We start from the raw sequence: 26,895 nt of genomic DNA, 5'->3' as shown, positions 1-26,895 counted from the left end.
TGAGGTATGCTGGCCCTAAGCCATATAGTGCTTTAAAGTTCAATTCCAGCATCCTGAATTGGGCCTGGATGCAAACTCGGAGCCAGTGTAGATGGAACAAGATTAGACTGACATGGTCCCTAGGACCCACTCCAGCCATTTAGCTTCTAGACACTCTGCAAGGGCAGCCTCATGTACATCACATTGCAGTACTCTAAACTAGACGTTACCTGGCCATGCAACAATTCTCACATATGTTAGAAGCAAACAAAAGTTGGTATCCGTGTCTGTGCCTACTGCACCTTTGGGAGCAGAAACGTGGACAAAAATTTAGAAGCAGATTTTAAAAAGCAGTCCTCCTTACTCTGAAAAAAACATCTGTCCCTGCTTTTGTCCTGTTTTCCCCTCTTTCAGAGCAGAGGGTGGGTGAGCCATCCCAGACCTCTCTAAAAGGGAAGGAGCAACATAGCAGCCACCCATGAACTCCTCAAGTTGCTCTATGGAGGCTTTCTAGTGCACAAGCCCCTCCCCTCTCCATTTGAGCACTGCTGCCAATGCCCAAGATCTAGTTGATTTACCTCAGTAGCGGTTCAGTTGGTGAATGGAAGCTAGCAGTACAGGGAGTCTGTTTGCTGGGAGCTGTATACAGTTCTGGGCTCTTATTACCTTGTATAATTGTTCTGAATATTGGGGCGTTTTAACTTAAAGAAATGTATTGACATTGTCTTGCTAGTTCTGTTCCTAATTTAGCCCCACAGAACTCACACATACAGTGCAAGCCTAAACAGATGTATGCCAGTCTAAGATCATTCATCTTAATGAGTTTAGGCTGGAGCAGGGTTTTTTTTCAGCTGCAACCCAGTGGAACAGAGTTCCAGCACCGCTTGAAAATGGTCACATGGCTGGTGGCCCCGCCCCCTGAGGTTGTGTCAACAGGGCCACTTATGTTGCATCTGCGCTCAGATTGGGCAAGCCCCAGCCTGAAAACACACCCTACACGGCAGCCCTCACGTGCCAGGCGAAAAGGGGGTCCACTCGTAAGCTTGACAATCTCCAAGTGGTAGCTGAAGAAAGATCTCCCGGAATGAGAACTTATCTCTAGGCCATAGAGATCAGTTCCCCTGGTGAAAACGACGGTTTTGGAAGGTGGACTCTATGGTATTGTACACGACTGAGGTCTCTCCCAAACCTCGCCCTCGCCAGGCTCAACTCCCAAATCTCCAGGAATTTCCTACCCCGGCGCTGGCAACCAGCCTCGGAGTTAAGCTAAGCCGGGACAGGAAGCCTCCGAGCAGTGGAGCATCCGCAGGGGGGCGAACGCGCATGCGGTCCCCTGGCCCCACCCCCCGCGCCTCTCTAGCCCTCAGCCCCGGTTCCATGGTGGCGCCGCGGAGGCAGCGGGATGGGGGAAAGCTCGAGCCCGATCAGCGTCATTCTGGTCAGCTCCGGCAGCCGCGGGAACAAGCTGCTCTTCCGCTTCCCGTTCCAGCGGGGCCTCGAGAGCCCGGCGGCCCAGACCGGTGAGGGGACAGCAGGCCCCGCGAACGCCTCGAGCCAGGCTAGGCCAGGCCCCGCCCACCGGAGCGTGCCTCCTCGGCGACGGGTGCGCGTGCAGCGACAGCGACGGCCCGCGCGAGCTTGTTGTCCTGGCAACGGACGCGCGAGGGGAGGGGGCCGCTGCCGGTTCTCGGGGTAGCTTGCTCGCGGCCCCGGGACGAAGGGAAAGGTGGGCCTGGCCTTCGCTCTGTCCTTAGGACAGTCCTGTGCAGTAGGGCTGGGAGGTCCTGCACCAAGGGCTTGATGTCGCAGTGGGATGCCGATTCTTGGCGACGGGGTTGCCTCGTCCGCAGGGGAATGGCGGCTGTAGGGCAGCTGGCCTTGCGGAGAGCCACCTTTGCAGCCACTGTCTGTCACCCATCCCTGATTTGAGGCCGAGGGTTGCCAGCTCCAAGTTGGGAAATTCCTGGAGATTTGGAGGTGAAGCCTCGAGAGAGCAGGGTTTGAGAGGGGCCTCAGCAGGGTAGAATGCCATAGAACGCTACTCAACAAAGCAGCCTTTTGTCTCTCCACTCTTCAAAGCAGCCATTTGTCTCCAGAGGAACTGACCTCTGTCTGTCTGGAGATCAGTTGTAATTCCAGGAGGTCCCCAGCCACCACGTGGAGGCTGGCAACCCTGAGTTCATGGCTTGCCGGTGTACCTCCAGTGGTGGCTGTTTCAAAGCGGGAACTGCTTGCCAACTACAAGCTCCACAGGGTCTTTCGGGCAGGTGCTCAGAAGAGCTACAGGTGCCTCCAGAGCCACTAAGCAAGTGTCATTGTGATAAGATCATGATAGGGCAGTGTCGAACTGTGTGTGGCTGCAGCCCTGCTTAGCTTCTTGGTCAAGGGGGCATTTGAACCCAGACTTCTGCAGGCCATCGTGGCGGCTCCCTCCAAGTACAACTGAAAGTGTTCACTTATGCTTAGGAGCAGCTGTGAAAAGTAGCCAGGGAGCTGTCTAGTTAGCCTTTTGTAGCCTCTCTGCTGCCCTATTGAATCAAGAATGTGCATTTGAAAAACCTTGGGTTGAATGCTTCCTTGCAACGAGGTGGGCAGGTGTGGGCAGGTGTATCTTTCAGGAACGAGCCTTTTCTTCACACTTTGCTTATTGAGAAGCTTCTTGGAATGTAGTTTGCAAACCTATCTTGGGCAAGGCAGACTGAGAACTGAGGAGGACCTCTTCGTTATGTCTGCTTTCCCTTTGAGCATTGGTTATAGCTGACACAAATCACAATTGAGTGCCAAGGTTTATTTAGTATGTGTCTATATCACTGTTCCTCATTGTTCAAAGCAGTTTATAATGAAGCAGATACATTATATCTCCATTCTCCCCATCCTATTCTCAATGTCAGTTCCTATGCTGAAGGAATGTTTTAGCCACTCTTCCTAGGACAAGAGATCTCTAATGTTTGAGAGCCACGCAGGGAGGACCTGAGTGCTGCTCTGGCTCTGATGGGAGAATGAATGGCAGTTGTTGGGATGGGGAGGCCCCCAGTGAAGGTTGCAATAAAGCAGAAGGGGTGAAAATGGTCTCTGAGTTATGGAGGGCTCAGGCTGTTAACAGCTTTAGTGCAATCCTGGAATAACTCAATATAGGATTGTGCTTAGAGGTCCAAAACAGTACCATGACTAATGTTAGATATTGACTTTTAAAGACCTAACTGCATGCGGAAAAGCAGATACAGTCCAGCCCTTTTGAAAGTGTTCCAATTTCTTCTAGTAAAGAGTCCAGTAGCACCTTTACTATTTTGCAACTTCAGACTAACACGGCTAACTCCTCTCAATTTCTTTTAGGGAAACCCAGGAGCAGGTATGCTGTGAACAGTATTGGTGATAGCGTGGAAGATCAGGATGGTGACTCCAGGTATGAGGTAATCTTTTGTTGAGGAGCCGAGTGATTGGCTCCTTGGGTACTTAACACATTGGCTAAGAAAGGCAAACCCAGTTGCTCTTGTGAGGAAGCTGCTGATTGTCATGCTTTCTATGGAAAGCATGACAAACCTGCAGGCAGTGAGTGACTTTTGTATGCTTAGGGTGCAACACCAGCAATATGTACCCTGTTAGTGAAATAGTCTGGGAGCTGAGAGAACGATTTATGCACCGGATAGGAAAGTGGCTGGTTCCTATTAGGACCATGAAAGCAGCAAGACCGGGAACCCATAGACAGGAGAGGAATTTTGCATTCTTGGGATAATGGAACTCCCCCCTTTTCCAAAGTAGCTTGAGGAGTGCTGAGTGCTCTCCAGAAGTGCAGAAAAGGAGAAGCAGATGAGTTAGTTGGAGAGGGCAGAGGGGAGACCAGCCTGCCCCAGTATATTGAGAAACGTAGAGCAAGAGATTTGGGAGTTGGGAGATCTCCATGGTGCCACTCCCTCATACTACTAAGCTTCTTTGCCTGGACTTCCCTCCCCTTCTAAAGAGACATTTTAAGATCCAGGGCAGAGTGGAAAGAAGAGACCTGAAAAATGCATTCCAGTGAATAACCACAACAAATCAGTCTGCTTGGACCCTACACCTATGGAGGCCTTCCTAGCCACTAGAGTAGCAGGCTGTCTTGTTAATGCTGCAGAGAGCGTACTTGTTCAGGAACATGCCGAAATGTCAGAACTAGAGCACAGTGGCCCCTACAGTTTTGGCCGGGCTTGCATGGCTTGTGCCTGGGTCATGGTGAAAATGGCAACTTGTATGAGACTTGTCTCTTCCCTGCTCCTTGATTTAACTTGCTCTTGGCTGCTGGCGGCCCTATGGGAACTTCCTTGGCATTGCCCAACTACATCAGACTTGGTGCAGGTCCATTGAGGCCTGGATTCTTGCAGCTGAGCCTTCTGGGAGACAGCAAGCAGAATATTGCCTGTTGTCACCAGATACGGGGATGCCTCTGGGGCTTTAGTGTATCAGTGGGAGCTAGTAGCCCTGCAAACTTCTCCTCTAAGTGTTGTTTGCCCCAGGGTGCTTGCTGAGGGCCTCCCAGCCCCTCCCCCCATCCTTTGTGCGCATCTCAGGAGCTCCCTTGGGTCCCCCGGGCAGATATGTTTCCTCCTTAATATCTTGCCAGATGTTAATGGTTAGCATGTTACTGTGTGTCACATTATTGGCTTGTTTTTTGCCGGGTGTTCCTTTGCCTTCTGCTCACGGGCCTCGTTCCCCTTTCAGAGAGCCACGCCCGCTCCGCGATGAGCAGGTAGTGTCGGGGTAAGACCAGCCCTTCTGCACAAGCTCCTCTGTCAACAGTGGCTTCCCTTTCTTGCCCTCTCCTCCTTGCTCTTTGTTTCTGATTTCTTTATTTCACAAGTTGCAAATTAATTGATTTATGGGCTAGAACATAGCAAGGTATGGGAGGTTCTGGGCAGTGATGGTTTTAAAAAAAAAACCACAACACCAATCAAGCAAGCAAGGAAGCTGGGCACAGCCCTTTCCTGGTTTGTGTCGGAGGTCCTTCCTACTGACTCGGGGTGGGTGGGTGGGTGAGTGGGGCAGAATGAGTCATCTGGCCATGCTAGCTGTTGACAAATGCTCCTCCCGGCTGGCTGTGGCATTTCAGGCTTGTAACCTCTCAGAGGGGTGGCAGGGCCAGGCAGGGCTTCCCCGCTCTCTCTCACAGGCCCAGTGAGAACCCTATTGCCCTTTGGCTGGCTTTGGAAAAACTGCCTGGATGAGTTGAACTGGGATGAGCTGCAGCTCCCTCAGCTACTTTGCCTCTTCCCTTTCCATCTCATGCACCCCAGGAAAGAGGCATCTATTCCCAACCAGACATGAATGTGAGAGGAGTGTATGTGTGTGTGCGAGTTTGCTTCTTTCCACGCAGCCTTCTGGGCAGCCAGAGAAATACTCGGTGAGACCTGCTTCTGTTTTTGATGTCTGACGACTTCCCAAGGTGGGGAACATTGGCTTGAAACAGCTGCTCTCACACACCTCAGCTGGCTTAGTTTCAGCAAGCTAGTTGGGAATGGTTGCCCTCTGCACAGGATGGGCAGTGGCTGTTCAAGACTCTGAAGCCACATCTGCACACCACAGGACATCGTGCTATCCTTTGAGCTAAAGTGATCATTCGCAACTCAATTGTCATGTCCATACAGTAAAATCCAGTTGTGGATGACTGCTATAGCAGTATTCCACCATTGGTGGAGGCAGCCTGTGTGGCATTGTTTCTGTTTGGACTTGTTTGTTCCTGAGCTCCAGAGTCTCAAATCTGCCTTGATTTACCTGCCCTGCCAAGGTGGGCTTAAAATATTTGTACATATTGAAAATGTTGTAGCCTGCCTTTCCTAGGTTGCTCAAGGTGGCTCAGAACATTAACTGTTAGAGTAATTTTCCCTTCCTCAGAGCTCAAGGTGGCAAACATAGTCTCCTCCTCCCCCAATTTTATCTTCACAACAATCCTGTGAGATACAGAGAGTGTAGTTCAAGTTTGCCCAGTGAATTCCTTGGCAGAGTCGGGGATTTGGAATTGAGTTGCCCTGATACTTCAGCTACTACACTACTTAGGTTCTCTATGCATATATATCACAAAAAAGCAAGCAAAACAACAAGCATCAACAGAAAGAAAGCAAATGGTGTGCATGAGTGTTGAGGAGCCAGCACTAACAGTATTAACCCTTTCAAAGGGCTATTACTGACTTCAGTGGGCTTGGAAGGGTGTGACTGCTTAGGCTGGGATGGGACTGGAAGTTTCTTGCTCTTTTTTATTTTGTGGCCTTCTGGTGTGCAACAAATGCACAGCATTCTGTTTCAAGTTCTTTTGGTTTTCTGCTTGCAGAGAGAGGTTGGGGAAGGGGAACCCCTCAAATGTGCAGCTCCCTGTTGCCTTTGCCTTGCAGGATACCTTCCGTCACACCTCTCCTCCCTGGGCTCTGCCGTGACTGCTGCCTCTTCTGTTGGGGCTGATAAGCCGGCAATCTCCCCAAGCCACAGGGCAAGCAACACAGCTGGTGCTCTTGGCCTGCAAGGAGCTCTCTGCAGCCCAGGACACACCCTGTGTGCAGGGCCAGTGTGCTGGCCAAAGTATTCCCCATTTCTTGATTTCTCTGGAATCTCTGGTGTCTGGAAGTTGATCTCCTTGCTTATGTGATGTGACATAACACTGGGTGGTTCTCCCCCCCTCCCCCCACTAGGTTAAAGCTAATGGCAAGTCTCCCATTGTCAGTGTCTTGCAGCTAAGATAAGGATGGGAAAGTTCTCATGTGCATTTATTTTCTGACATAAATGTTAACTGCTGGTCAGATTCTAGAGCAGCCTCTTTATATGGCTCTTGAAGACAGATATAGAGCAGGCAAGAGTGTTTTGTTCTTTTCTGTCCAGAGCCCTTCGGGCTAAGTCAGGTCCAACATCCGCATGCCTCTTTGGTTGAAAGGCTGGAGCTGCGAGAACAGTGAAAGGCAGGTGATGCGGATTAGGGCTGGCCTCTGCGGTGTGACCTGCTTGGTGCTCCTGCTTGACAGAAGCAGACATTTCTTTGGCTTTCGATGGGAAACTTGGCCAGAGATCCGAGGCAACATGTTTGGGGTGACTGAAAACAAACTGCTGTTAGAGGAATGTGGTGCCAAAGGAGAGCTCCTATTTCTGTTTGCCTTGGGGACTGGAAAGCAAAACTGGCCTGAAGTGCTGTCTGCCACAGGCCAGAGGGCGTCTAGTCATCCTGGGCCTTCAGTCCCTGGGGCAGATGTTGGAGGCCCTTGGGCAAGGTGGCATAACAAGAGTCCCATGGGTGCTGGAGGGGGACTTACTTTCAAGTATTTTTGCCACCCAAGGGTCCAGAGGTGCTACCCAGGCACATCTGATGAGCTGCTCTAGTTTAGCAAAGGCTACCTGTGCAATTCAGGCTCTCTTGGAGCCCAGAAAGAAAAGGCTCTCTAGAATGTCGGGGGGTGGCTGAAGAGGGGAGGCATTTGGGATCTCAAAGTCTCCCAGGACCTTTGGCTCAAGATCTCAGGTCAAAGAAGCTTATTGTTAGTAAAGTCAAGTCTCCTGAAGCTTAGTTCCCAACTGAGTCCCTGCTGTGTTGCAGAAAAATTTCACTTTTCTCAGGAAGCTTCAAGCACACGTTGGCATGCTTGAAGAACCTTGCAGCTTCACCCATTGCAGTAAAGGTATCTTTTTCTACGTAGAGCTTATTTCTGTGGAAGGAAATGGGAGGGCATGAATGAAGGGGCAGGGGAAGAAGGCTTGACACGGTGACCTGTGGCAACCAAGTGCAGAGGGAGGGATGACTGCTGCACTAACAGCTATCCAGGTTAGTTGGCAAAGGAATGTTGAACCCCACCTGCCCCACATCCTGCTGCTGGCTTGCTTGTCTGATGGAGTGGGAGAGAAGCCCTTTTGGGAGGAGACCTTTGTTTTGTGGTGTGGAAACAGCAGAAGCTTCTGGGCCTGGAGCACCTGCTGGAGGTTGCCACAGCCCCTCTCTGCTTAGTGAATTACTTAGCAGTTCTGTCCCTGCCACTCCTCTTTGCCATGTGTCTGTAAGAGCATGCCATTAATGAAAGCTGCATGAGCTGCCCATTTTTGCCTTTGAAGCCTTTTGTTTCAATAATTCTGGTGATTTAAGAGCTGTGATCGTTACAGTATTTTAATTGGCCTAACTGGTAGAATCTGAGGTGACCCAATGTGTATCTATTTAATGTAAAATATAATCTGAATATAAAAATGGAGCTTAGCTGTGCGGCCGAGGACATGTAGTAACTCTTGGTTTTGCTCCTTAAGGTTTTCGGATGTCATCCTGGCTACCATTCTGGCTACCAAATCCGATATGTGTGGCAAAAAGTTTGAGCTGAAGATTGACAATGTCCGCTTTGTTGGGCACCCTACTCTGCTGCAGCATGCCTTTGGGCAGGTAGGGTAAGAGCATTCCTCAATGCAGCTGATCCTCAGGGGGGCAGGGAAGCCATTGAGTATGACTTAGAAGCCATTTCTAGTCAGGCTGTGGTTTTTACTTCTGCGAGGGCACTTACCAGGAGGAGTGCGGCTGTCTTCAGGCATCTCCTCCAGCCATTCTGTTTTATTTCCTGACCGGATCCCTTCAGATTGCCCATATTTGTTCAGCTCCCCCAAATCGAAAATGTGCCAGCCTCTTTTGGCATAGCGTTTTTCATGTTTGCAGTGCAACTTGCCTGCTGATGCTGTCCTTTGGCTTTGGGGGCTGGATCCAGCCAACTTGAAGACTCTGTTTATATTTGGCACAGTGAACAGTACTGCCAAAATTCTGGGAAACAAAAAGAGCATCAAAATGTGCCCAGTCCATCAGAAGGGCCCATCTGTCTTGCTCCAATTGTTCTGGGGGCTCTCTTGCGCCATCTTGTGGTGAAAGGTCCCTCATGAAATTCCGAGTAAGAGCCCCTCCTATCTCTTGGTCTTCCGGATTTGTCACCTTTCTCTTCAGTTTCTGGCAGGTAACTGTGTTGGTCCACAGTAGAACGGCAAAATTTGAGTCCAATAGCACCTTAAAGACCAACAAGATTTTCAGGGTATAAATTTTCAAGGGTCAAGCTACTTGATGATCTGATGAAAGGAGCTTTGACTCGTGAAAGCTTATACGCTGAAAATCTTGTTGGTCTTTAAGGTGTTACTGGACTCAAATCTTGCTGCTCTCTCTTCAGCTTACTCTTTCCAGGGGCTGGACCTGGGAGCTGTGAATGGTACTTTTCATGTGCTCAGAGGCACTCTCTATATCATGTGCTTGTGGTCAGATTGCAGGACCCTCATTCCAGTTGGCTCAGGGTTGCACTACGTGAACAAAAAACAAGCCAACATGAACACAGTGAAAAAGTTAATGCAGAAAATGAAAAGTTGATACATGGTTTTTAATAGAATATAGAACAATAAAAGCATAGAATACAATGGCTATATGTATAGCACCTAAGTCTGGCATTTTCCCCATGCGTAGTACAAATAAGATCTAACAGCACACATATATGGATCTTCTACAAATCACTCTCAAATGATCAGTCACAACTGTAATCAGTCACCAGACGAAACTTAATGAACAGCTACATACTGTTTATCTGTTTGTAAAGTAAAATAGACCTGACCAGATGCCGAATAAATTTTTTAAAATGCTATCTGCGGTCATGGAATGGGTTGATATAAACCTCAACCTTCCATTCATAGTCAGTATCCAGGGACACTTAGGGGATTGATGTTATTTCCAATGTCCCATTTACTTTTCTAGGTCTGATCAGGGCAAATCATATCTACACAGCGTCTAGCAACAGCCAAATACCTGTATTCTTTTTAAAAATTTTGTATCACTTTTTCATTTTCTGTATTAACTTTTTTTGTTTTTCTTAACTTTCTGATCCCCAAATTCATTTTGGATTGGGTCCTTTCCTTGGGTTACACTCCTCAGAACATTGGGAGGGGGGATAAAGGATCTTGACTGGAATGGAGTGGGCTGCCTCATGTTATACAAGCAGGCTTCAGAGCTCGTCTACTCCCTCTCCCCCTGCTCCAGTTATAAATGTATGCATAGGAAAATGGCAAAAGTATGCAAATGGTTAACCTGGTGGTGGTGGTGGGAAGTCTGAGGGCATGTGAGAAGTGGCACTTTGAACCTGGGCAGAAACGGGCAGAGAGGTTTGGAACTGCCCTTTAGATGAAGGATGTGCAACAGCTGAGGATTCCGTTGCTCCCTTCTGCAAAGTGTCTGTTTTGCTGATGTGCTTGTAAATAAAGCAAATTTTTCCAAGACAGGATCGGTGCACTCTTATACAAAGGCAGATCAGACTTGTATGATGTGTTTTCTGTGAATGGCTCTGTAACTGGACAGCCAGACTTTTTTTCCCCTGGTAGTGAAGGAAGCACACTTTGCCAGTCCTGTGGCTGGCTTACTCAGAATTAAGTCTCATGCTATTCAGTTTGGCTTTCTTCCAGGAGTCGTGCGGGGCTTCAGAATGCCACAAGTGGGACTGTCAGGGTTGCCTGCATGCAGATTGGGGGGTGGGTGGGCATTTTTCACACTCTGCACAGGCAGGCAGGGTGTGCACCTGGAGCGTGGTCACTCTTGTGCCCCCAGGTGCCACTTCCCCCTCCCCCACCTTCATATAGCTCCAGTTGTTTGCTTCTGGTTTGGGGAGGAGGCATTTGGGCTCAGTCTCAGCCATTCACAGATCCCACCCCCCACAATGTGTGATCCTTGGAAATCAGAGGGACAGGGAAAGGCACATGGGCTGTGGATTGCTGGTGCAGAGTGTCTTTTCTTTCTGCCTTGCCAAGTTACGAGATGTCTCTCTTCTGCCCCAGGAGATGGATTGACAAACTTGGGCTCAGTGAGAAGTTTTGCTTAGGACTGATCAGCTGAGCAGGGATGGGGGAGAACACTGGAGAGGTGGCCTTCTGCCTCCCCTCCCCTGCCTGATGGCTCCACCTGCAGCCCACCAGCCGTGTATTGTATGCTCTCAGATGTTGTCTCTCAGGTCCTTTAAGCAAACTGGGATTTTCCCTTTTCTGATTTTCTTGGCCTGTAGAGGGAGAGGGCAGCTTCTTTTCTAGGGGAGGCTGTTTTCAGGGAGTGTAGCATGGAAGCCGGGAGTTCCTCAGTGCAGGGCAGATTGGGAAGGGCAGACCAGATTCTGTGGTAGATCACTTCCTCCTTGCTGTGATGTGCTGTTGCAAGAGAGTGTTGGATGTAATTTCAGTTCATGGAGAGGGATACTGAAGGGGTTTCCTGCATGAAATGCAAGAGTCTGCAAGCCACAGCTGAGGCACCAGCTTGTTCTTAGTTTGGGCCCTCCTGCTGGAAATGGCTTTATCTGTGTCTTGAGCCTCACAACCTTCCTGTGACTGGCCAAGGAGATGTTCCAGACTGGCATGCCTACCTTCTGGTTGCCAGCCTGTTTGTAGCCCCTCTAGCTCATAATTATTCCTGACCTGAGGTAGCTTTGGGTCCCCTGCCCTCCTGGAAGAGGAACAGAGTCAGCCCCTTTGCTGCCCTTCCTGCTGGTCCGTTCCTTCTGCAGCATGTTTGAACGTTGTTTGCTTTGCAGATATCCAAGACAGACCCCTCTCCCAAAAGGGAGATGCCCACCATGATCCTCTTCAACGTCGTGTTTGCCTTACGGGTAAGAGCCTTTTGGGGCTGGGGCCGTTTCTCAGCTCCTTGAATGCAAAAAGAGCCCCAGCAGCCCTTGTGTCATTGGCTGAGGAGGGGGGCCCAGCAGCCCAGGCAGAGAATCCACAGGTATAGCTCAGCTGGCTGTGGCACTGTGCATTGGCAAGGTGGTTAACCCTGGAAGCAGGGGCTGACTTGGCAAGAGGACCTTTCTTAGGCCAGCTGTCTGGGGCAGAAGTCTCCTTGCTCCTTTGGGGAGGATGTGCCAGCCGGGCCTTGCAAGCTGGGCAGGAGGGCTACTGAGCCTTCCAGGCAAGGCAAGAAAAGGGACTCTGCTTCTGCTTGCATTTCCAAGTTTTGGGTGGAGCCCTTGGGCAGCAGACGGGTGGGGCAGATGAGAGCCCAGAGGCTCTAATCAAGCAGGGGGCAGCTGTGCTGATGTTTCAGGCCCACCATAGAACTGTGAATCAGCAAAAATGCTGGCACTCTGGAATGCTGAGTCATGGTTTGTGGGGCAAAACTTATCGGGTGCCTTGCCCAACCATTCCTTTAAGCCTCTTAACAGCTGCTTGGCAGCTGCTCCCTGGGCCTTGGTGTGCCTGCCTCTCAAGCCCCACCTTGTCGGCTGTGCATGGCTGATAAACAGCCTGTATGCATTCATTCTGGGGAGGTCTGAGCACGCAGCCTCTTTTGGGGAGTGAAGTGTGACTTGACATTGTCAGGAATGGAAACATCCTTGTTGGTGCCACTGGGGTCCAGGTCTGGGTGAACACACATTCCAGTGGCTCTCTGGGACAGTTTCTTTGAGGTGGAAGGCTTGGAAGCAAATTGTAGGCAAGCCCCTTAGGGCCAAGCTTTTGTCTACACTTGGTAAAAATGAGAGCTAAGAAGAGGCATGTGAGGCCAGTGGATACTCCAGGACCTTCTAGTATGTGTGAACTTGCTAGATAACCTGGATGGGCAACTATAGAGTCCCCTGTAAGAAAGGGCTACTAGTACAATAAGAGTAAATGTCACCAGAATATGAATTTCAGACCGGCTGTGGTGTTAATCTGTTGCTGTCCAAAGAACAAGTAATCTGGCAGGATCTGAAAGGAAAGAGGGTGGTGGAATCAGCGCTTGTGTGTAAATCAGACATAAGATGGCAGAGCCTTTTGCTGTGGTTGTTTTATTATGCACATAGTTGTTAGAGAGTAGGCAGCTCTGGGGTGGGAAGCAGCAGCCCAGTCTCTGACAGGTGTCAGCTAGCTCATGGGGGTTTGGTGGGGCAGTTCTTCCTGTAGGCCCAGAGCAGCTCCCTCTGCCCCCCCCCCCACTCCCCTGGTCCTAATTTCCCCTGCTGACTCTTTATCCTCAGGCTAGCGCGGATCCCTCAGTGATCAGCTGCCTGCACAACCTCTCCCGCCGCATCGCCATCGTTCTCCAGCATGAAGAACGCCGTTGTCAGTACCTGACCAGAGAGGCCAAGCTCATCCTGGCAATTCAAGATGAAGTGTCTGCCATGTCAGAAAGTAAGACCCTGGCACGGCTCCTCCCTAGCCTTTCCAGCGTGCTTGGGAGGAAGTGGCAGGCTGCAGAGTGCTGTGTCCAGCAGCCAAAGTTAGATCTGTTCTCATTCTGGGGACCCTCCTACTTCCTCCCTACTCTGCCCAGGATCTGAGCTGTGCCACTCAGCTATGGGGGACTTGGCAAATCCCCTGGGAACTGGCTTCTGCCTGCTGCTTACTCCAGAAATAGGTCCAGCATGGCTTTTTCATTGCAAACCTTGAGTTCCTTAGTATGGGTTTGAACCTGTCACTGGCTTGGAATAGTTGCATGGCGGGAAGGGTTGCTATTGCCAATAAGAAATATGTAAAAAAGAAGTGTGTGAGTGTTTAAAAAAACCTGTGCGGTGCTTTTAACACTCTTTAGCACTGCACAGATGCAAAGTTTTCTTGTTGCCTTCCTCAGCAACAGATGGTCCACAGTCCCCATTCCTCCACATTCTTCCCAAATGCAAGCTGGCCAGAGACCTTAAAGAAGCATATGACAGGTAAGATGTGCCCAGCTACACCCTGGCAACCAGAGCCTATCTGCACTTGCTTAGTCTGGGAGACCTAAACAACCTTCTCCGTGGCTCCCATGGGACCTGGCTTGTGCTGGCTTTCACTTTGCATATGGAGCACTATGGCCCAGAATCAGGGACTTCCTTGCCCAGATTAGAGTCCTGGCCCTCTGTCTCCTGGACTGTGAACTGAGAGGGCTGAGCTGAACCAAAGGCTCTCCAGGAGGAGTCCTTCACGCTTGGGCTCAGTTCCCTGACCTGCGAGTTTTACTTTGGCTGGCCTATGTGTGTGTGTGTGTGTGTGGTGGGGGGGCTCATCTGCTGTACTGCAGGGGTGGGATTCCATGTGAAATTTGCTACATGAGAGATGATCCAGGATGCCTGCTTCTCCCTGAAGGCAGCTTGCTGGCATAGGTTCACTTAGACAATTTTCTGAAATGGAAAAGAAGAAATAAAACAGAAGAGGCTAGAAGAGCAGAAGATTTTGTTTGGGTTCAGGCTTCCATGCCAAAATGCAGACAGCTTTTGCCACTCTGTCTTTGTTTCTGTAGCACTTCAAGCAGGGCCCTCCCCCAGTGTTGGCACATTCTAAGATTTGGAACCCCCGGATCCTTGCCCTGTCAACTGCGAAAGGGGTAATGAGGAGGGTAAATGATTCCACAGGAACAAGGCTGAGGCTAGAGAGGACACAAGAAATAAGAACTTTGTTTTCTTGTTAGTGTCTGGGTGGCCAGACTTTTTCTTATGCTAGGAGCAATTCTGCTGCTCCAAGTCAAGTCCCAAAGGGGAAACCCTCTTGCTGCGGTTCTTAGCTGGAACAGAGCTGCAAAGGTCTAAGAGTTTGGGCTGCTCTCGGGTGCAAGAGGCTCTGATTTTTCCACATGGCCGAGGAGAGGTCTTAAGGGCAGGCATTGTTTTGGGACAGAAACCAAAACTGGGACCAAGTCCAGCCCTATAGGAAACTGAGCAGTTGTGGGGCAAAAGCCATGGCTCTTGAAAGAGATTCAGAGCAGAGTGGGTAGTCACCAGCACACTGTAGCTGAAGGGACAGTGAGGACAACTGGAGCCAAGAACACCCCAACTTTGGGGAGCAGCACTCACTCAGGTTAGAGGCTGGAGCACAAGCTTCATGGTCCAGCATCTCCCACTAAGTGGAGAGGCTGTAGCAGAATGTTGGAGAGCCATGGCCCATCAGGTGTAGACGGGGCTAGGCCTGGCAACTGAAGAGCGGCCTTCTCCCTTCCACAGGTGAGCCTACCTGAGAATAAAGGTCATCTTCTGAGGTCTTCCTCCAGGTGCATGTTGCTGGGTTAGGCAGATGGCTGTTGGTCTTTCCAAGGCCAGGCTCCAGCTTTAGAAGTTCCTCCCTAGGAAATTTCTCTGAGCACCGCCATGACTGTTACTTCAGCCCCAGGCAATGCGTTAGCCACCGTGAGGATTTTTAAAATGGAAAGGCTGTGTGTGTGTGTGCATGCGCGCACGTGTGTGCGTGTGTCAACAGGTTGACCATGTGGTTTGGCTTTGTTTCAAGCCATCCAGTTTCAGGTTAAGTAATGGAGTTTGAAATGGCTGTGATCTCCAGGAAGGAGATCTTGGAGTCATGAATAACGTTGATCTGGGGTGTGCAGCAGCAGTGGAGAATCCAGATTCTGTGTTCTTGGCTCCTAGGAAAGAGACAATGCAGTGGGCCAGGGCAAAATGCCATTGTGGGATTGTGGTTTGTTTGTTTGGGTCCCACCATTTCAAAAATGAAATTGGAGAATGGAAAGTGGCCACGTGCTTAGGAGGCTGGGAAGGGGATTCAGGACCTTTGTGGAGGATGGATCTCTCATTGGCTGTTAGTCCTGCCAACTCAGCAGGCGCACCATGTTCAGCGGCATAGACTTCTGAATAACAGTTGGTGAAGGGGGCAAGAGCAAGGGAGGGGGCTTCCCTCTGGTCTTTGTGAGCTTCCCAAGTTTTTCAGTGTGGGAAGAGGAATGGCTGGACTTCTGGACACATTTCAGTCTGATCCAGTGAGGCTTGTCTTGTTATGACTCCTAAGATTGCTTAGTTCTTGGGCCGGAACCCTCTTCGGGGACCCATAACTAGTGTTTACATATTGTCTTCTTCCACTTTCATCCATTTGTTCCTCTTAGAGATTTTTTTTTAAAGCTGAGACCATTTTCCATTGAGATAGGCTAGGACACTGACAATGTAATCCTGTACAGAGTTCCTCCATGCAAAACCCCTAGAAGGGCTTGGAGGGGGCATTAGTTGCTTGAGGGTTGGGGAGGCTGTTGTGAGCTCTCCTTTGATGTTTCTTGGGTGGGGAGGGAGGGGGCAGCACCACCAGTCTTTTTTTTTTTTTTTTTATTTTTATTTTTTACCAGACTATCACAAGGAAAGGGAAGAGGGAAGGGACAAAGGGGAGTGGAAAAAGAAAAAGGGGGGGGAATGAACTACAAACACTAAACACTACACTTCAATGTTTCCCTTCATACTGTCATAATACAAAAATAGCTCCATAGAATAATGATGGAGTGGTTAATCATACAGAGAATAAACATTTCAAATTCTGATTAAACTTTCCTCCCCCTTCTGGGTCCCGGACGCAATTCTCTCTGTGCAACTGCTGTTGCAATGCTCTCCTCTCCCCCCCCCCTCCGGCTCCTCCTTTTCTTCGTTCTTGGTGCAGCAGAATTCTGGGTTTTTATTCTCAAAATCCTTTAGTTGATCTTCTGATAATATCTTATAGGCCTGATCTTTATATCTGAACCATATTCCTTCCGGGAATAACCATTTGTACTTTATTCCATGGTCCCTCAGAAGAGCTGCAAACTTTTTATATTTAAAACGCCGTTTCCGGACTAGAAATGGAACGTCCTTCAAAATCTTGACTTTCAAACCCATAAAGTCCAAATCCGCATTGTATGAGTTATATAGGATGGTGTCCCGAATCTTTTTAGTTGAAAAGTCAATAATGATCTCACGAGGCAACTGTCGCTTTGTTGCATATTTTGAAGAAGCCCGACGGACCTCCAAAATGTCGCTTTTAACCTCTTCTTTAGTCGTCCTCGCGGGTGTCGCCAGTAGTTCCGAGACCAAATCCCACAGATCCTCATTTTCCTCCTCTTTCACGTTTTGGAGACGCAAAATTGTCTGCGTTCGTTCCACTTGTAGCCCGATCAGTTGGTTCTCCACCAACTTCAGCTCCTTTTTTGTAGCCTTCACAAGTGATGCACTTTCCAGAGCAGACTTTTCTGCCCCCCCCCCGCTGCTGCCTTAATGGTTTTCACCTCGCTTTCAATTAAGCCCACCCTTTGATCAGTTTCGTTCAGCTTGTCAACAAAGGGTTTTATAGCTTCCACCACCGCCCTGCGCACCAATTCTTCGAGCGACTCCCCTTTCTGCAAGGTGGCCGAGATTGACTTACCGAGAGCGGGACTTTGCTTCTTTGCTGCCATTTTGGGGGGGGGGGGGCGCCAACAAAATTCTGGAACTCCACGAAGGGGAAGAGCGAGTCTTCTTCAGATCAACCTCTCCTTCACAAACGCTTGTAGAACAGAAGGGATTCGCTTGTTTACAGGCTTCCGCCTGTTTCTTTTACTTGCCGTTTCTCGTTGCCCGGCGGCACTCGAGGCGCCGCGCACATCTGCCGGCCTCCATAGGGACAAACGGGCAATTCCCTCCCCGCATTGATTTCGGGGAGTTCTTCCCGCCGCGTCCCGGACCCTGGCTCCCTCCCTGGGAGTCCTGGGGGCTAATCCTTGCAGATCAGCCGCCCGGTCAGGGTGCCCGGTCGTTTCCTCCCGGACCAGCCGAGAGGAGCGTCCGGCATGGCTGAGAAAACGAAACCGACTCCAGTCTTCAAGAGTGACCAGACACTTTCTTCTGTTGATCCTGACTTCCTCCTTTGGGGCTGGCTCCATCCTAAGCTCTCTTTGTGCCAGGGATGCTCTTTCTCTCTGCACAAAAGGCATGTCAGTGAGTGTGTAAGCTTTGCTTCTTTCTCTCCTTAGGGCCCTTATCTGCCTTGGTGATGCTGGGCAGCTCCTCCAGAGCTTGAAGGCCACTAGTGCCATCTAGTGGGGAACAGCTCTCCTTTGCATGTTGGCATTTCTTCAGCTTCCACGTCTCTTGATTTCACTGCTCTGGGAATACTAGAGAACAACCATTTAAGTGACATTCAGAAGGGACCCCTGCATAGTCAGACCAAAGTTCCCATGTCCAGCTGCATGCAGGATGCATAGTTGGGGGTGGTGGGGGGAAGAGCAACCAGAATATACACAGTGAACAAGGACGTTCCCACCTGGCTCTTTTCTTTCCAGCCCTAATCACCCCAAGTATGGAATGGGCCTCTCCCACTGCTCCTGCAAACCAAGTCACTGTTTTCACTAAACTGGCCAGCAGGATCTCCTTCCTCAGCAGACTCTACTGGGGTGTCACCATTCAGAAGATTCTTCACCCCAGCATGCATTACTTGGTACTTACTGGTGTTTGCCACATTACTGCCACCGGCTTTGGAGAGCAGTACTCCACTATTAATTTCCATTGACTCCTCATGATGGGACAGGGGAGGGTCCTATAGCTCAAAAGTAAAAAGCCCTGTCTGTGTGCTGCTACGGACTCAAAACTCCCATGGGGGTAGCAGGTTATTCTTTTCTTAAGGGCCACCCAGCAGTGCATAGCGTAGCAAGCGTCCATTTTCTGTTCTTCTCTTTGGTTGGGGAGATACTCCTGTACCGCCAACTAGCTAGGCTTTCATTTCCTGCAAAGCTTTGGAGTTCTGTTGCCTCCCCACAACTGCTGTGATTGCTCATCAGAGGTGCTGGATGGCCACTGTTGCCCCCAGTCTGGAATGGGAGCACCCACTGCTGTCTCTGCACAGTTTCCAAGTGTTGTGAATCCTGCAGTAAATCTCCCGCATCTGGTCCAACATCCCCCGCCCCCGATGGGAACAGAGGGCAGTGGACTCCATCCACAGCCCTTCTGCATGTGCAGTGGGTCATTGTTTCCCCTTTACATTGTCACTGGAGGGGTGGGGGTGGGCACTGGGCTGAGGGTATCCTCCAACATCAGCAGCAGCTGCAGTGGAATGGCTGGAGCAAGAGGCTGAGGGATGTTCTGACCCACCAAAGGTTATTTGGCTCCCTCATGGTAGCCTGAGGGCAATGACCTTGAGCCACTCTAGTTTGGTGTTCTTATTGCTTTTTTGTCTTCCAGCCTCTGCACTACTGGAGTGGTACAGCTACATATCAACAACTGGCTAGAAGTGAGCTTCTGCTTACCACACAAAATCCACTACGTTGCTTCCCATTTTATACCCCCAGAAGCCATTGAAAGGAGCTTGAAAGCCATTCGGTAAAGACAGCCTTTCTTTGCATTCTCTGTGACTTTGACAGCACTTGCAAGCCACAGGGTGGTTTAGCATTCCCAGCTCCTTCCTTGCGAGAATTCTGTACTGCCAATTAGAACGGGAACTGTCCAGGCACAGCACACTGCTGTAGCATACCTGCCCACTAGGAGGTGCTGTTCTGGGCTGCTAGTGGCAGAGGACAAAGGACACTATTTTGTTACCTTTCTAGAGCCTCCTTTCCACTTCCAGACATTCACCAGCAAGTTTTCTCATGTAGTTCAATGCCAAAGACTTGCTGTACTGTGACTCCCGCCTCATTGACTGGCTAAATACTTTGGAAGTCAATGGAGGCAAGTTGCTTGCATAGGAGATAGTTTTCTACTGAACCCCAAGTGATCCTTTTAAAGCAGTGGTTCAAATGCCTCTTGAGCAACAGCAAAAGTGCTGCTAACTTAATTTCAGGCTGGGTGCACCAGCTGCAGGTGGGGAGCGGGAAACTGCTGGGAGAAGGCGCTTGCTGCTGCGTGTTCTCAGCAGCCACTGAGGACTGCTGTCCCCTTCCACTCAGCCTCATCCCAGTCTTCTTGCTGGTGTGGTGAGAAAGGGTCTTGCCATCCCACCAGATCTTCTTGCCTCCCAGGGCAATTTAGCCTGCTGGCCCTTGTGTTTGCCTGATCCTATCCTGGAGACGCTCCAACGTTTGAGGCAAGGGCTTGCTGCAGATTGCCCTGGTAGCCCGTCCTCTGTCTCTCTCCCTGCAGGCCTTACCATGCCTTGCTGCTGCTCAAGGATGAAAAAGGCCTTCTTGCCGAGCTCCCCTTGGACTGCTCCCCTGCCTTGGTGCGAGTGATCAGAACCACCTCAGCCGTGAAGAATCTTCAGCAGCTGGCCCAGGATGCAGATTTGGCACTGCTGCAGGTGCTTCCTGGGCCAAAATCCAGGGAGGGGCCAAGGGGCTGTCAGAGGGAACAGAAGTGTGGGAGGAGGCCTGGCAGGCAAGGGACGGCTGACTGTGAAGGGAGGAGGATGGCAAACCCTGAGCTATCCCAGGAAATGTTCTTTAACTATCTAAGGAGACTGTCTACCCTGGTCCAGAGGAAATGGGGGGGGGGCGCAGTGAGGTATCAGACATAACCTGAGCTCTGTGTTGGATCGAAGGAGGCCTTTTGTGCCAGGATGCTGCCCTTTTCTATCTTAATTCAAGGACAATCAGCAGCCATTTGCTTCCCTGCTGTTTCCTATGTGTATTTGTGTGTGTGTGTGTGTGTGTGTGTGGGATGTTCTGCTGCTTGAGCTGTGGCAGGAGAAACCAAGGGCAGAGAGGAGGGCTTGGTGCAGCCCCATTACCAATCCTGTGGCTTCTTTGGTGTGGCTGCCATTTGCCTCAGAAGCAGAGAGGCACAAGGAGCTTCATTCCAGAGCTGGCTCTTTTCGTATTGAATCGCAAGTGGAATCAAGCAAAGCTGTCTTGCCTGGAGCGGTCCTGAGAAAATCCTGTGACTGTTTGGGAATGGGTGGGGAAGGCATTTCTGCATGTATGCTGTGAAGGGGCAAAATGGAGCCTGCTTCCCTAGTGATCTTTGTCTACACTCTTCTCCTACACAAGTGCGTAGGTGTGGTTAGACTAGGATTTGGGATCCCCACGTTCAAATCCCCATTCTGACATAAAAGCTTGCTGGTTGACCATGAGCTAGTCACATACTCCCAACCTCATCATCCTTGTAGGATTGCTGTGAAGATCAAATGGAGAAGAGGAGAATGATGTAAGCTGCTTTGGTTCCCCACTAGGGTGATAAATGAAGTAAAATAAACAAGAGTGAGGTTTCTAATAAAAGGAGATACCCAAGTAGGAACCCTGAATAGGATTGTGGCTTCCTAGCAGCACTTGGGTTGGGTTCATACACAAACTGCACTGTATCTGCACCATCAGGAAGGGTGCTGCCTGTCTGGCAGTTACAGCTGAGTTCTGCTAATGGTCTCTTCCCCTTTCTGGCAGGTCTTCCAGCTAGCCGCACATCTGGTGTACTGGGGCAAAGCCATCATTATCTACCCACTGTGCGAGAACAATGTCTACATGCTGTCTCCCAATGCCAGTGTTTGTCTGTGAGTGTGCAACATGCAAAGCATCTTCTGCTGGTGCTAGAATGTTTTACATGCCTGTTTCATGTGCGTGTGGGGCCACAAAGCTCACCTTGGCAAGGTGATCTTGCGCAAGTCACTCCGCTTGACCTACCTAATAGAGTGGGTTGTAAGGCTACAGATTGGCAAAGCCCCCATACCCTGAGAGGCAGGACAGGATGCTCATGTGAGAAACTAACACAGCATCTCTTCCTTTGGCAGTTATTCCCCTTTGGCAGATGAATTTTCCTGCCAGTTTCCCGGTCATGATCTACCTTCTGTCCTATCCAAGTTCTCCTTGCCAGTTTCTTTAGCAGTATTCAAGAACCCTCTTGCTCCACCGGTGCAGGAGGTAAGTGGGGCTTTATACTAAGCAGATCCCAACCCCGCTTACGGCTCCTGGGGGAAGAAAGGCCTCTGCATGAGACTCAGACTCCTGGGAAGCTGGGGCAGCTCTGAGATCCTGTCTCCCCCACTCCAGACTCAGTTTATTCAAATGGTGGTGTGGATGCTCCAGCACAGACTCCTGATCCAGCTCCACACGTACGCTTGCCTAATGGTACCGCCCAAGGAAGAGGACTTCCGAGCCAAGGCAGAGGAGTTGCCTTTCGCTGCCAGAGTTGGAGGCCGCAGCCTCAGCACCCCCAACGCACTCAGCTTTGGATCCCCAAGTAGGAGGTGGCTCCCTCCGTGGCTCTTGGCAGGGCTCTGCCAGGAAAGGGTTGTATGGTGGGGAGGTGTTTGGGAAAGAATGCCCCAGATGGGGGAGGAGGAGGGGGTCCTGCATAAAGGGATTTCGGGTCACTTGCTGGACTTGTAGAGCAGCCTAATTTAAAGCATTGGCCAGAAGGTGCCCTGCTTGCCTTTTACCCTTTCTGCGGTTTCCTGGGTGTGTGTGTTTTTACCCAAGGACATTTTCCAGTTTCACTGATGGAAAAATGGGGAAATTTGGGGAGAAAAAATCCTATGAACTATTTTCTTGAGAAAGAAAAAACTTGTCTTGAAAGCATTACTCTCATTTCAAATGTATAGCATGAAAAAGTATAAGGACTTCTTTCAGTGTTTTGGATAGGAAAACTGGGCTATTTTGGCTAGCGCTGAAAACTGCAAGCCTTTCGCTTTTGGGGTACAGGGAGGGCAACGTGCAGGATTAAAAATACTGTCCACTCCTCCGGTATGCCAAGCAAGCGTTGTCTCACACAAGCTTTTCTGTGCTCTGCAGCCAGCAGCGATGATCTGACTCTCACCAGCCCCAGCATGGAGAATTCCAGTGCAGAGCTGCTCCCTGGTGGGGGAGACTCCCCTGTGAACAAGCGCATGACAGAGAATCTGTTGACAAGCCTCCTGGAACATGAGCGGGACGCCATTCTCAGTGTCCCAGCGGCACACAATCCAGAGGATCTGCGCATGTTTGCAAGGTAACATGGAGGGAGACAGAGTCTGATGGGGCATAGTCTAAGCCAGATGCTGGGCTGTGATGCCTGTGGACATGACATTGCCTGCAAACAGGCTTGCACACAAGCATGAGAGGTAATCACTGACTGGCTGCACTCAGTGTCTGAGGTTTGTAGAAAATGGGTACAGATGGAAAGGAGTCAATGGGAGAGCCAGACAGACCTCTCTGTACACAGAATGCCAAACATTCCAGAGCGGGATATCCCTCTTATTCTGTAGCAGCAAAAATTAACAGGTATCTTGTGGCACTTTAAAGATTAACAAGATCATATGCCAACATACAAGCTGTTTTTGGACTGCCTTCCCTTGTAATCCCCTTCCTAAACACTAGGCCTGCCTGCCTGCCCTTGAGTTCTCTCAAACCAGGCCTGGGCCTTTTCCCTTCTACTGCATCTAACAGTATTGTTGTTCAAACTTGAGGGAAGTGGGGGGGAGGCTGGCTGCCTCTAGACTCCACCTGAGAGGAGAACTGGAGCAGCAGTGAAAGAGGACAAGACGCTCTGCTTATGGAAGAGAGGGAGCAAACAGACCAGCTCCAAGAAGGGAGTGCCTTTGTTGTCCACTCCTTGGGCCTTTTGAGGTCTGGGCAGGGATTTTGCATCTTCATCCTGGGGCTGCAGCTTTGTCGCTCTGCCCAGTGCCACAGTCAGCAATACGGGTGGTGGCCCGAGCCCCAGACGCTCACTTCCAGGGCCCGCTGCAACACCTCTGGCTTCCTGTCCTCTCCCTTGCAGGCTGCTGCACTACTTCCGAGGGCGACATCACCTGGAGGAAATCATGTACAATGAAAACATGCGCCGCTCCCACCTGCTTATGCTCTTTGACAAGTTCCGCAGCGTGCTGGTGGTGACCAATCACGAGGACCCCATTATCTCTGTCTTTCAGTCCCTCCAGAAGTGAGGAGCAGCTGTAGCTGTGGAGCTCACCCAAGGGTGGGGAGGAACAGTCATGTTGACTGGACTTGGACCTGCCTCTGCTGCTCCCACCCCCAGCAATGTTTCACTCTCTGGGAGTTGGATGAACAGCACTGCTCGAAACTCGGGAGGCAAGAGGAAGGAGTGTCCCACTTGTAGGGGTTTGGGATTAGGCCCCTGCAGTATGTGCCGAACAAGGCTGTGTCCTTTGCTTTATGCTCCTGCTCCTGTTACTGAGAAGGGCAATCCTCAAGTGCTGCCCCTTGGACAGAGCTGGGACAGAGGAGTGAGCCAGGTGTTTGTCTTCGCAGGCACCTATCCAAGACCTATCCCTTTGCAATCAGAAAAGGCATTTTAATTGTGAAACATCTTGTTGGAAACTACGAAACCTGTCACTGTACCCAGCAAATGTGATTGCTCCATGTGAAAAATGCACAACCAAAAGCATTCCTCTCCATTTTATAAATGAAGTGAACTAGTCAGTGTCTTGATGAGTGGGGATGGGTCTTTTGGGGATGGAAGTCGGCAGGAATAGCAATTTGTTGGGGCTACTGCCTTGTTGGCAGTAGTGCTGGGATAGCAGGCCAGGCCTGACCAAAGTAGTATTCTGTTAACCCAAAATAACAAATCTAGTAATGCGCTGGGGGGAGCATTTCTGGGGGCAATGCTTGCAGCTCTTAGGGTTGCTGGCCCTGCTGTGGGTCTTGTGCTTCTTCCTAAATCAGGGGCTGGTTGAGTTAGCTCACATCTCCTAAGCCAGGATCTCCAACCTTCTTAAACCTGCAGGCACCTTTGGATTTTTGCCAGGGCTCTGCCTCCTGCAACAGCCCTTTTGGGGTGGCACTCAAAATGGCTGTTGCAGGAGGCAGAGCCAAAGGGAAAGATCTCCCTTCCTCCTCACAAGGTAACAGTCGGTCAAGTCACAAACACCAAGCCTTTGCTCTCACTCCCTCTGCCTCATTTTATTCCATAATGAAACATATGAAGCATCTGAGTAAGGCAGATGGTCTGCCAGGGTCAGAACTGTCTCTATTCTGACTGGCAAACGTTCTTGACGGCCCTCTGTTTAGTGATATTCATGTCTGTTAAACTCTCTGGCTCCCCTTATCAACGAGGCTTTCATTTTATAAAAAAAAAATTAATAAAAGGTGGTTGTTGGGGGTTTTCCGGGCTGTATTGCCGTGGTCTTGGAGACCACGGCAATACAGCCCGGAAAACCCCCAACAACCATCGTTCTCCGGCCGTGAAAGCCTTCGACAATACATCAATTAATAAAAGCTTTATTTTTCAAAGAATGACAGAAGAGTAAAAAGGAACAAACGAAAGTCCAGGGGGAGGGAGACTGGGGACTAAAAAGAAGGAAAGCCTGAAGGAGGAATGCCAGCTAAAGAAAGTCTGGGTGCTTCACAGGCCTCACGATCCTCTGGTGGCTGTGAGGGAAACCCTTTCCTTTGAATGAGGGCAGCCAATCCAAGCCTGGCCTTGTTTCTGAAAAGGTTAGTCAGGGAGCCCTGCTCTAAGCAGTTTCTATCTCCTCCTGTGGTGCATATGCACTGCTTCCTCTCTGATTCTGACCCCTAACTAGAAGCCTCCAAGGGCCCTTGAGGGGTGTGTACTACCCTATGCCCCCAAGGGGAAGGACACAGCCTGCCCTAGAGCCAGCAGCAGAAACTACCTTGTAGCATGAAGCACAACAGCCTGCCCTTCCTTCCCCAGCTGACCAAGGACTGTTTGTGCGGCTTCCTTTTGATGGCTGCCTAGTCCTATTTCTTCTGGGGTTCACCCTGCATCCCCCACACCATCTCTCAGCTGCCTGCATGCCCCAAACCCTCACACAGATGCGAGGTGGCTTATGAAGCTCTACTACAGTTCAAGGCCATCAGAGCATCAGTCAGTCAAGGAAGGCACCATACAAAAACATTTTATTCTTAGAAAAGCAAAAAACACAACCCACTCTCAAAAGAATTCCCCGTCTGATGATCCCTCTGGGATCAGTTGATCCACGAGTTCCCCTTATGTTGCACTCCAAGCCCCAGCACCCCCAAGCCCTTCCAGCATCTTCTCTGTTTTTTTGTCAGCCACACTTACACACTTGTTGCCTCGGATGTAGAAACGCAAAGGCTTATGGGCCCAGTCACCACTGATGCCGATGCGAGTGGTACAGATGACAGAATCCTCTGGGGGTGCTTTTGGGGCAGCCTCCAGCCACACACCAGCGGTGCAGGCCAAGTCCTCCTGGTCGAAGCTCTTGTCGATAGCTAGGGCCTGGCAAAGCTTGGAGGGCCCATTGCAGAGCTGCCAGTCCTTGAGGGCCTTGGCTGGGCTTTTGTGTTGAGCCTGACGCAGCTGCCTCATGGTGTCCAGGTCCTGCAGGGGCTCTAAGGAGCGCAGGAGGACTGCAGCCCCCTCCCCTGCCAAGAGGGGAGCAAGCATCAGCCCTGCTGTATTTGCCTAGGAAGGTCTGCATTTGGAAAAAGGCCAGCCCCACTCATTTAGCCAGCCCCTCTTCCACCACCACAAGTGCAAAAGGGGGGGGGCACCTGCATGTCTCCCCCTACATGACCCCTTGATTGTCCCCCTTGCTGCACCTTAGCAGGCCCTTGTCATCTTTTTAAGAGCCAAGTAGCTCACAAGGCTTGCAGCAGAGTGCAGCGGTAAGGTTAAAAGTGGAGGAAGCTGCTGGCCCCAACAAGTCTAGAGCAGCCTGCTGCTTACCCTTACTGGAGATGTTCATACAGAAGTAGATACCATAGATCTGGTACACGTAGAGCGTGCCGGGCTTCATGAACATGGCAGTGTTCCTGGCCGTCCGCCTCCCACCCCGAGAGTGAGAAGCAGTGTCATCGCCACCCAAGTAAGCCTCGGTTTCCACGATCTGCCCTCGCAGCTCTCTTCCATCTGGGAGCCTCCGCACCAGAACCTGGAAAGCAGAGCCAAAAGCACTGACCATAGTAACAGACCCTCCCAAGTAGCGTGGCCAAGCTCCAGGTGGGAGCTGGAGATCTCCTGGAAATGCAACAATTTTCTCCAGGCCAGAGATCCCGCCCCCCCCCCAAACAAAAGGCAACTCTGCAACAAGGATTCTATTGTAGATGACAGAGCCTAGGACAGCAGCATTCCTAGAGTGTCATCACATGCCCTACCGGGCTCCGCCCCCGCCCCTCGGCCACGGGAAAGCTCCCTGACCCGGAGGCTTCGCTTGCCTGTCCCAGCAGGGCCTTAGCCAGGCTAACGCACGGCCGGTTGAAGAAGTCGCAGCCCAGGCGCTGCCGCCGCAGCCAAGAATCGCCAAGGGATGGGGGCAGCGGCTGCGGTTCCCCGGCCATCCCTCCTCCGGAAGCCGCGCCAACCGGCCGGCCCTCGCCCGGAAGCCGCCGCCGCCGCCGCCGCCTTCCTGGTTAGGCGCGCCAGGCAGCTTGTGGTTCCGCAGGCGGCTGTGACTCGGTGCTCCCGCGGGGCGGGGGGA

General features: G+C 50.8%; 2 protein-coding genes across 10 annotated transcripts; one reads left to right on the top strand and one right to left on the bottom strand.

Moving 5' to 3' along the window:
- Positions 1–1,353: 1,353 nt before the first annotated feature.
- NPRL3 (NPR3 like, GATOR1 complex subunit) lies at positions 1,354–24,536 on the top strand. Of its 8 annotated transcripts, none has more exons than XM_054993257.1 (14): positions 1,354–1,499; positions 3,313–3,382; positions 4,672–4,710; positions 8,218–8,347; positions 11,496–11,570; positions 12,918–13,071; positions 13,511–13,592; positions 18,810–18,947; positions 19,704–19,860; positions 20,939–21,045; positions 21,283–21,412; positions 21,542–21,731; positions 22,283–22,478; positions 23,250–24,536. In XM_054993257.1, the coding sequence occupies exons 1-14, from the start codon at positions 1,382–1,384 to the stop codon at positions 23,413–23,415; spliced, it is 1,752 nt and encodes a 583-aa protein (XP_054849232.1). In that variant the 5' UTR covers positions 1,354–1,381; the 3' UTR covers positions 23,416–24,536. The 8 variants fall into 8 exon arrangements, with proteins under 8 accessions (XP_054849232.1, XP_054849233.1, XP_054849237.1 ...); XM_054993259.1 differs by having other exon boundaries at positions 1,386–1,499; positions 4,672–4,699; XM_054993263.1 differs by lacking the exon at positions 1,354–1,499 and adding an exon at positions 1,569–1,705.
- Positions 22,815–26,849, bottom strand: MPG (N-methylpurine DNA glycosylase). Of its 2 annotated transcripts, XM_054993265.1 has the most exons (4): positions 26,633–26,849; positions 26,145–26,349; positions 25,518–25,840; positions 22,815–23,280 (listed from the first exon to the last, which is right to left on the bottom strand). In XM_054993265.1, the coding sequence occupies exons 1-4, from the start codon at positions 26,753–26,755 to the stop codon at positions 23,197–23,199; spliced, it is 735 nt and encodes a 244-aa protein (XP_054849240.1). In that variant the 5' UTR covers positions 26,756–26,849; the 3' UTR covers positions 22,815–23,196. The 2 variants fall into 2 exon arrangements, with proteins under 2 accessions (XP_054849240.1, XP_054849241.1); XM_054993266.1 differs by lacking the exon at positions 22,815–23,280 and having other exon boundaries at positions 25,341–25,840.
- Positions 26,850–26,895: the final 46 nt, after the last annotated feature.

This window comes from Eublepharis macularius, chromosome 12 (assembly GCF_028583425.1).
Source record: "Eublepharis macularius isolate TG4126 chromosome 12, MPM_Emac_v1.0, whole genome shotgun sequence".
Lineage (NCBI taxonomy): Eukaryota > Metazoa > Chordata > Lepidosauria > Squamata > Eublepharidae > Eublepharis > Eublepharis macularius.
This window is presented reverse-complemented; position numbering and strand designations above follow the sequence as displayed.

What these genes read in the sequence shown, in the direction of transcription:
- NPRL3 (XM_054993257.1), top strand. Translation starts at nt 1,382, where the DNA reads ATGGGGGAAAGCTCGAGCCCGATCAGCGTCATTCTGGTCAGCTCCGGC. An exon ending in GAGCCCGGCGGCCCAGACCG is followed by an intron (nt 1,500 to 3,312) that starts GTGAGGGGACAG and finishes AATTTCTTTTAG; the next exon opens with GGAAACCCAGGAGCAGGTAT. An exon ending in AGTGTCTGCCATGTCAGAAA is followed by an intron (nt 13,072 to 13,510) that starts GTAAGACCCTGG and finishes TGCCTTCCTCAG; the next exon opens with CAACAGATGGTCCACAGTCC.
- MPG (XM_054993265.1), bottom strand. Translation starts at nt 26,755, where the DNA reads ATGGCCGGGGAACCGCAGCCGCTGCCCCCATCCCTTGGCGATTCTTGG. An exon ending in CTAAGGCCCTGCTGGGACAG is followed by an intron (nt 26,350 to 26,632) that starts GCAAGCGAAGCC and finishes TCTGCTTTCCAG; the next exon opens with GTTCTGGTGCGGAGGCTCCC. An exon ending in ACATCCGAGGCAACAAGTGT is followed by an intron (nt 23,281 to 25,517) that starts GTAAGTGTGGCT and finishes GATTTCCTCCAG; the next exon opens with GTGATGTCGCCCTCGGAAGT.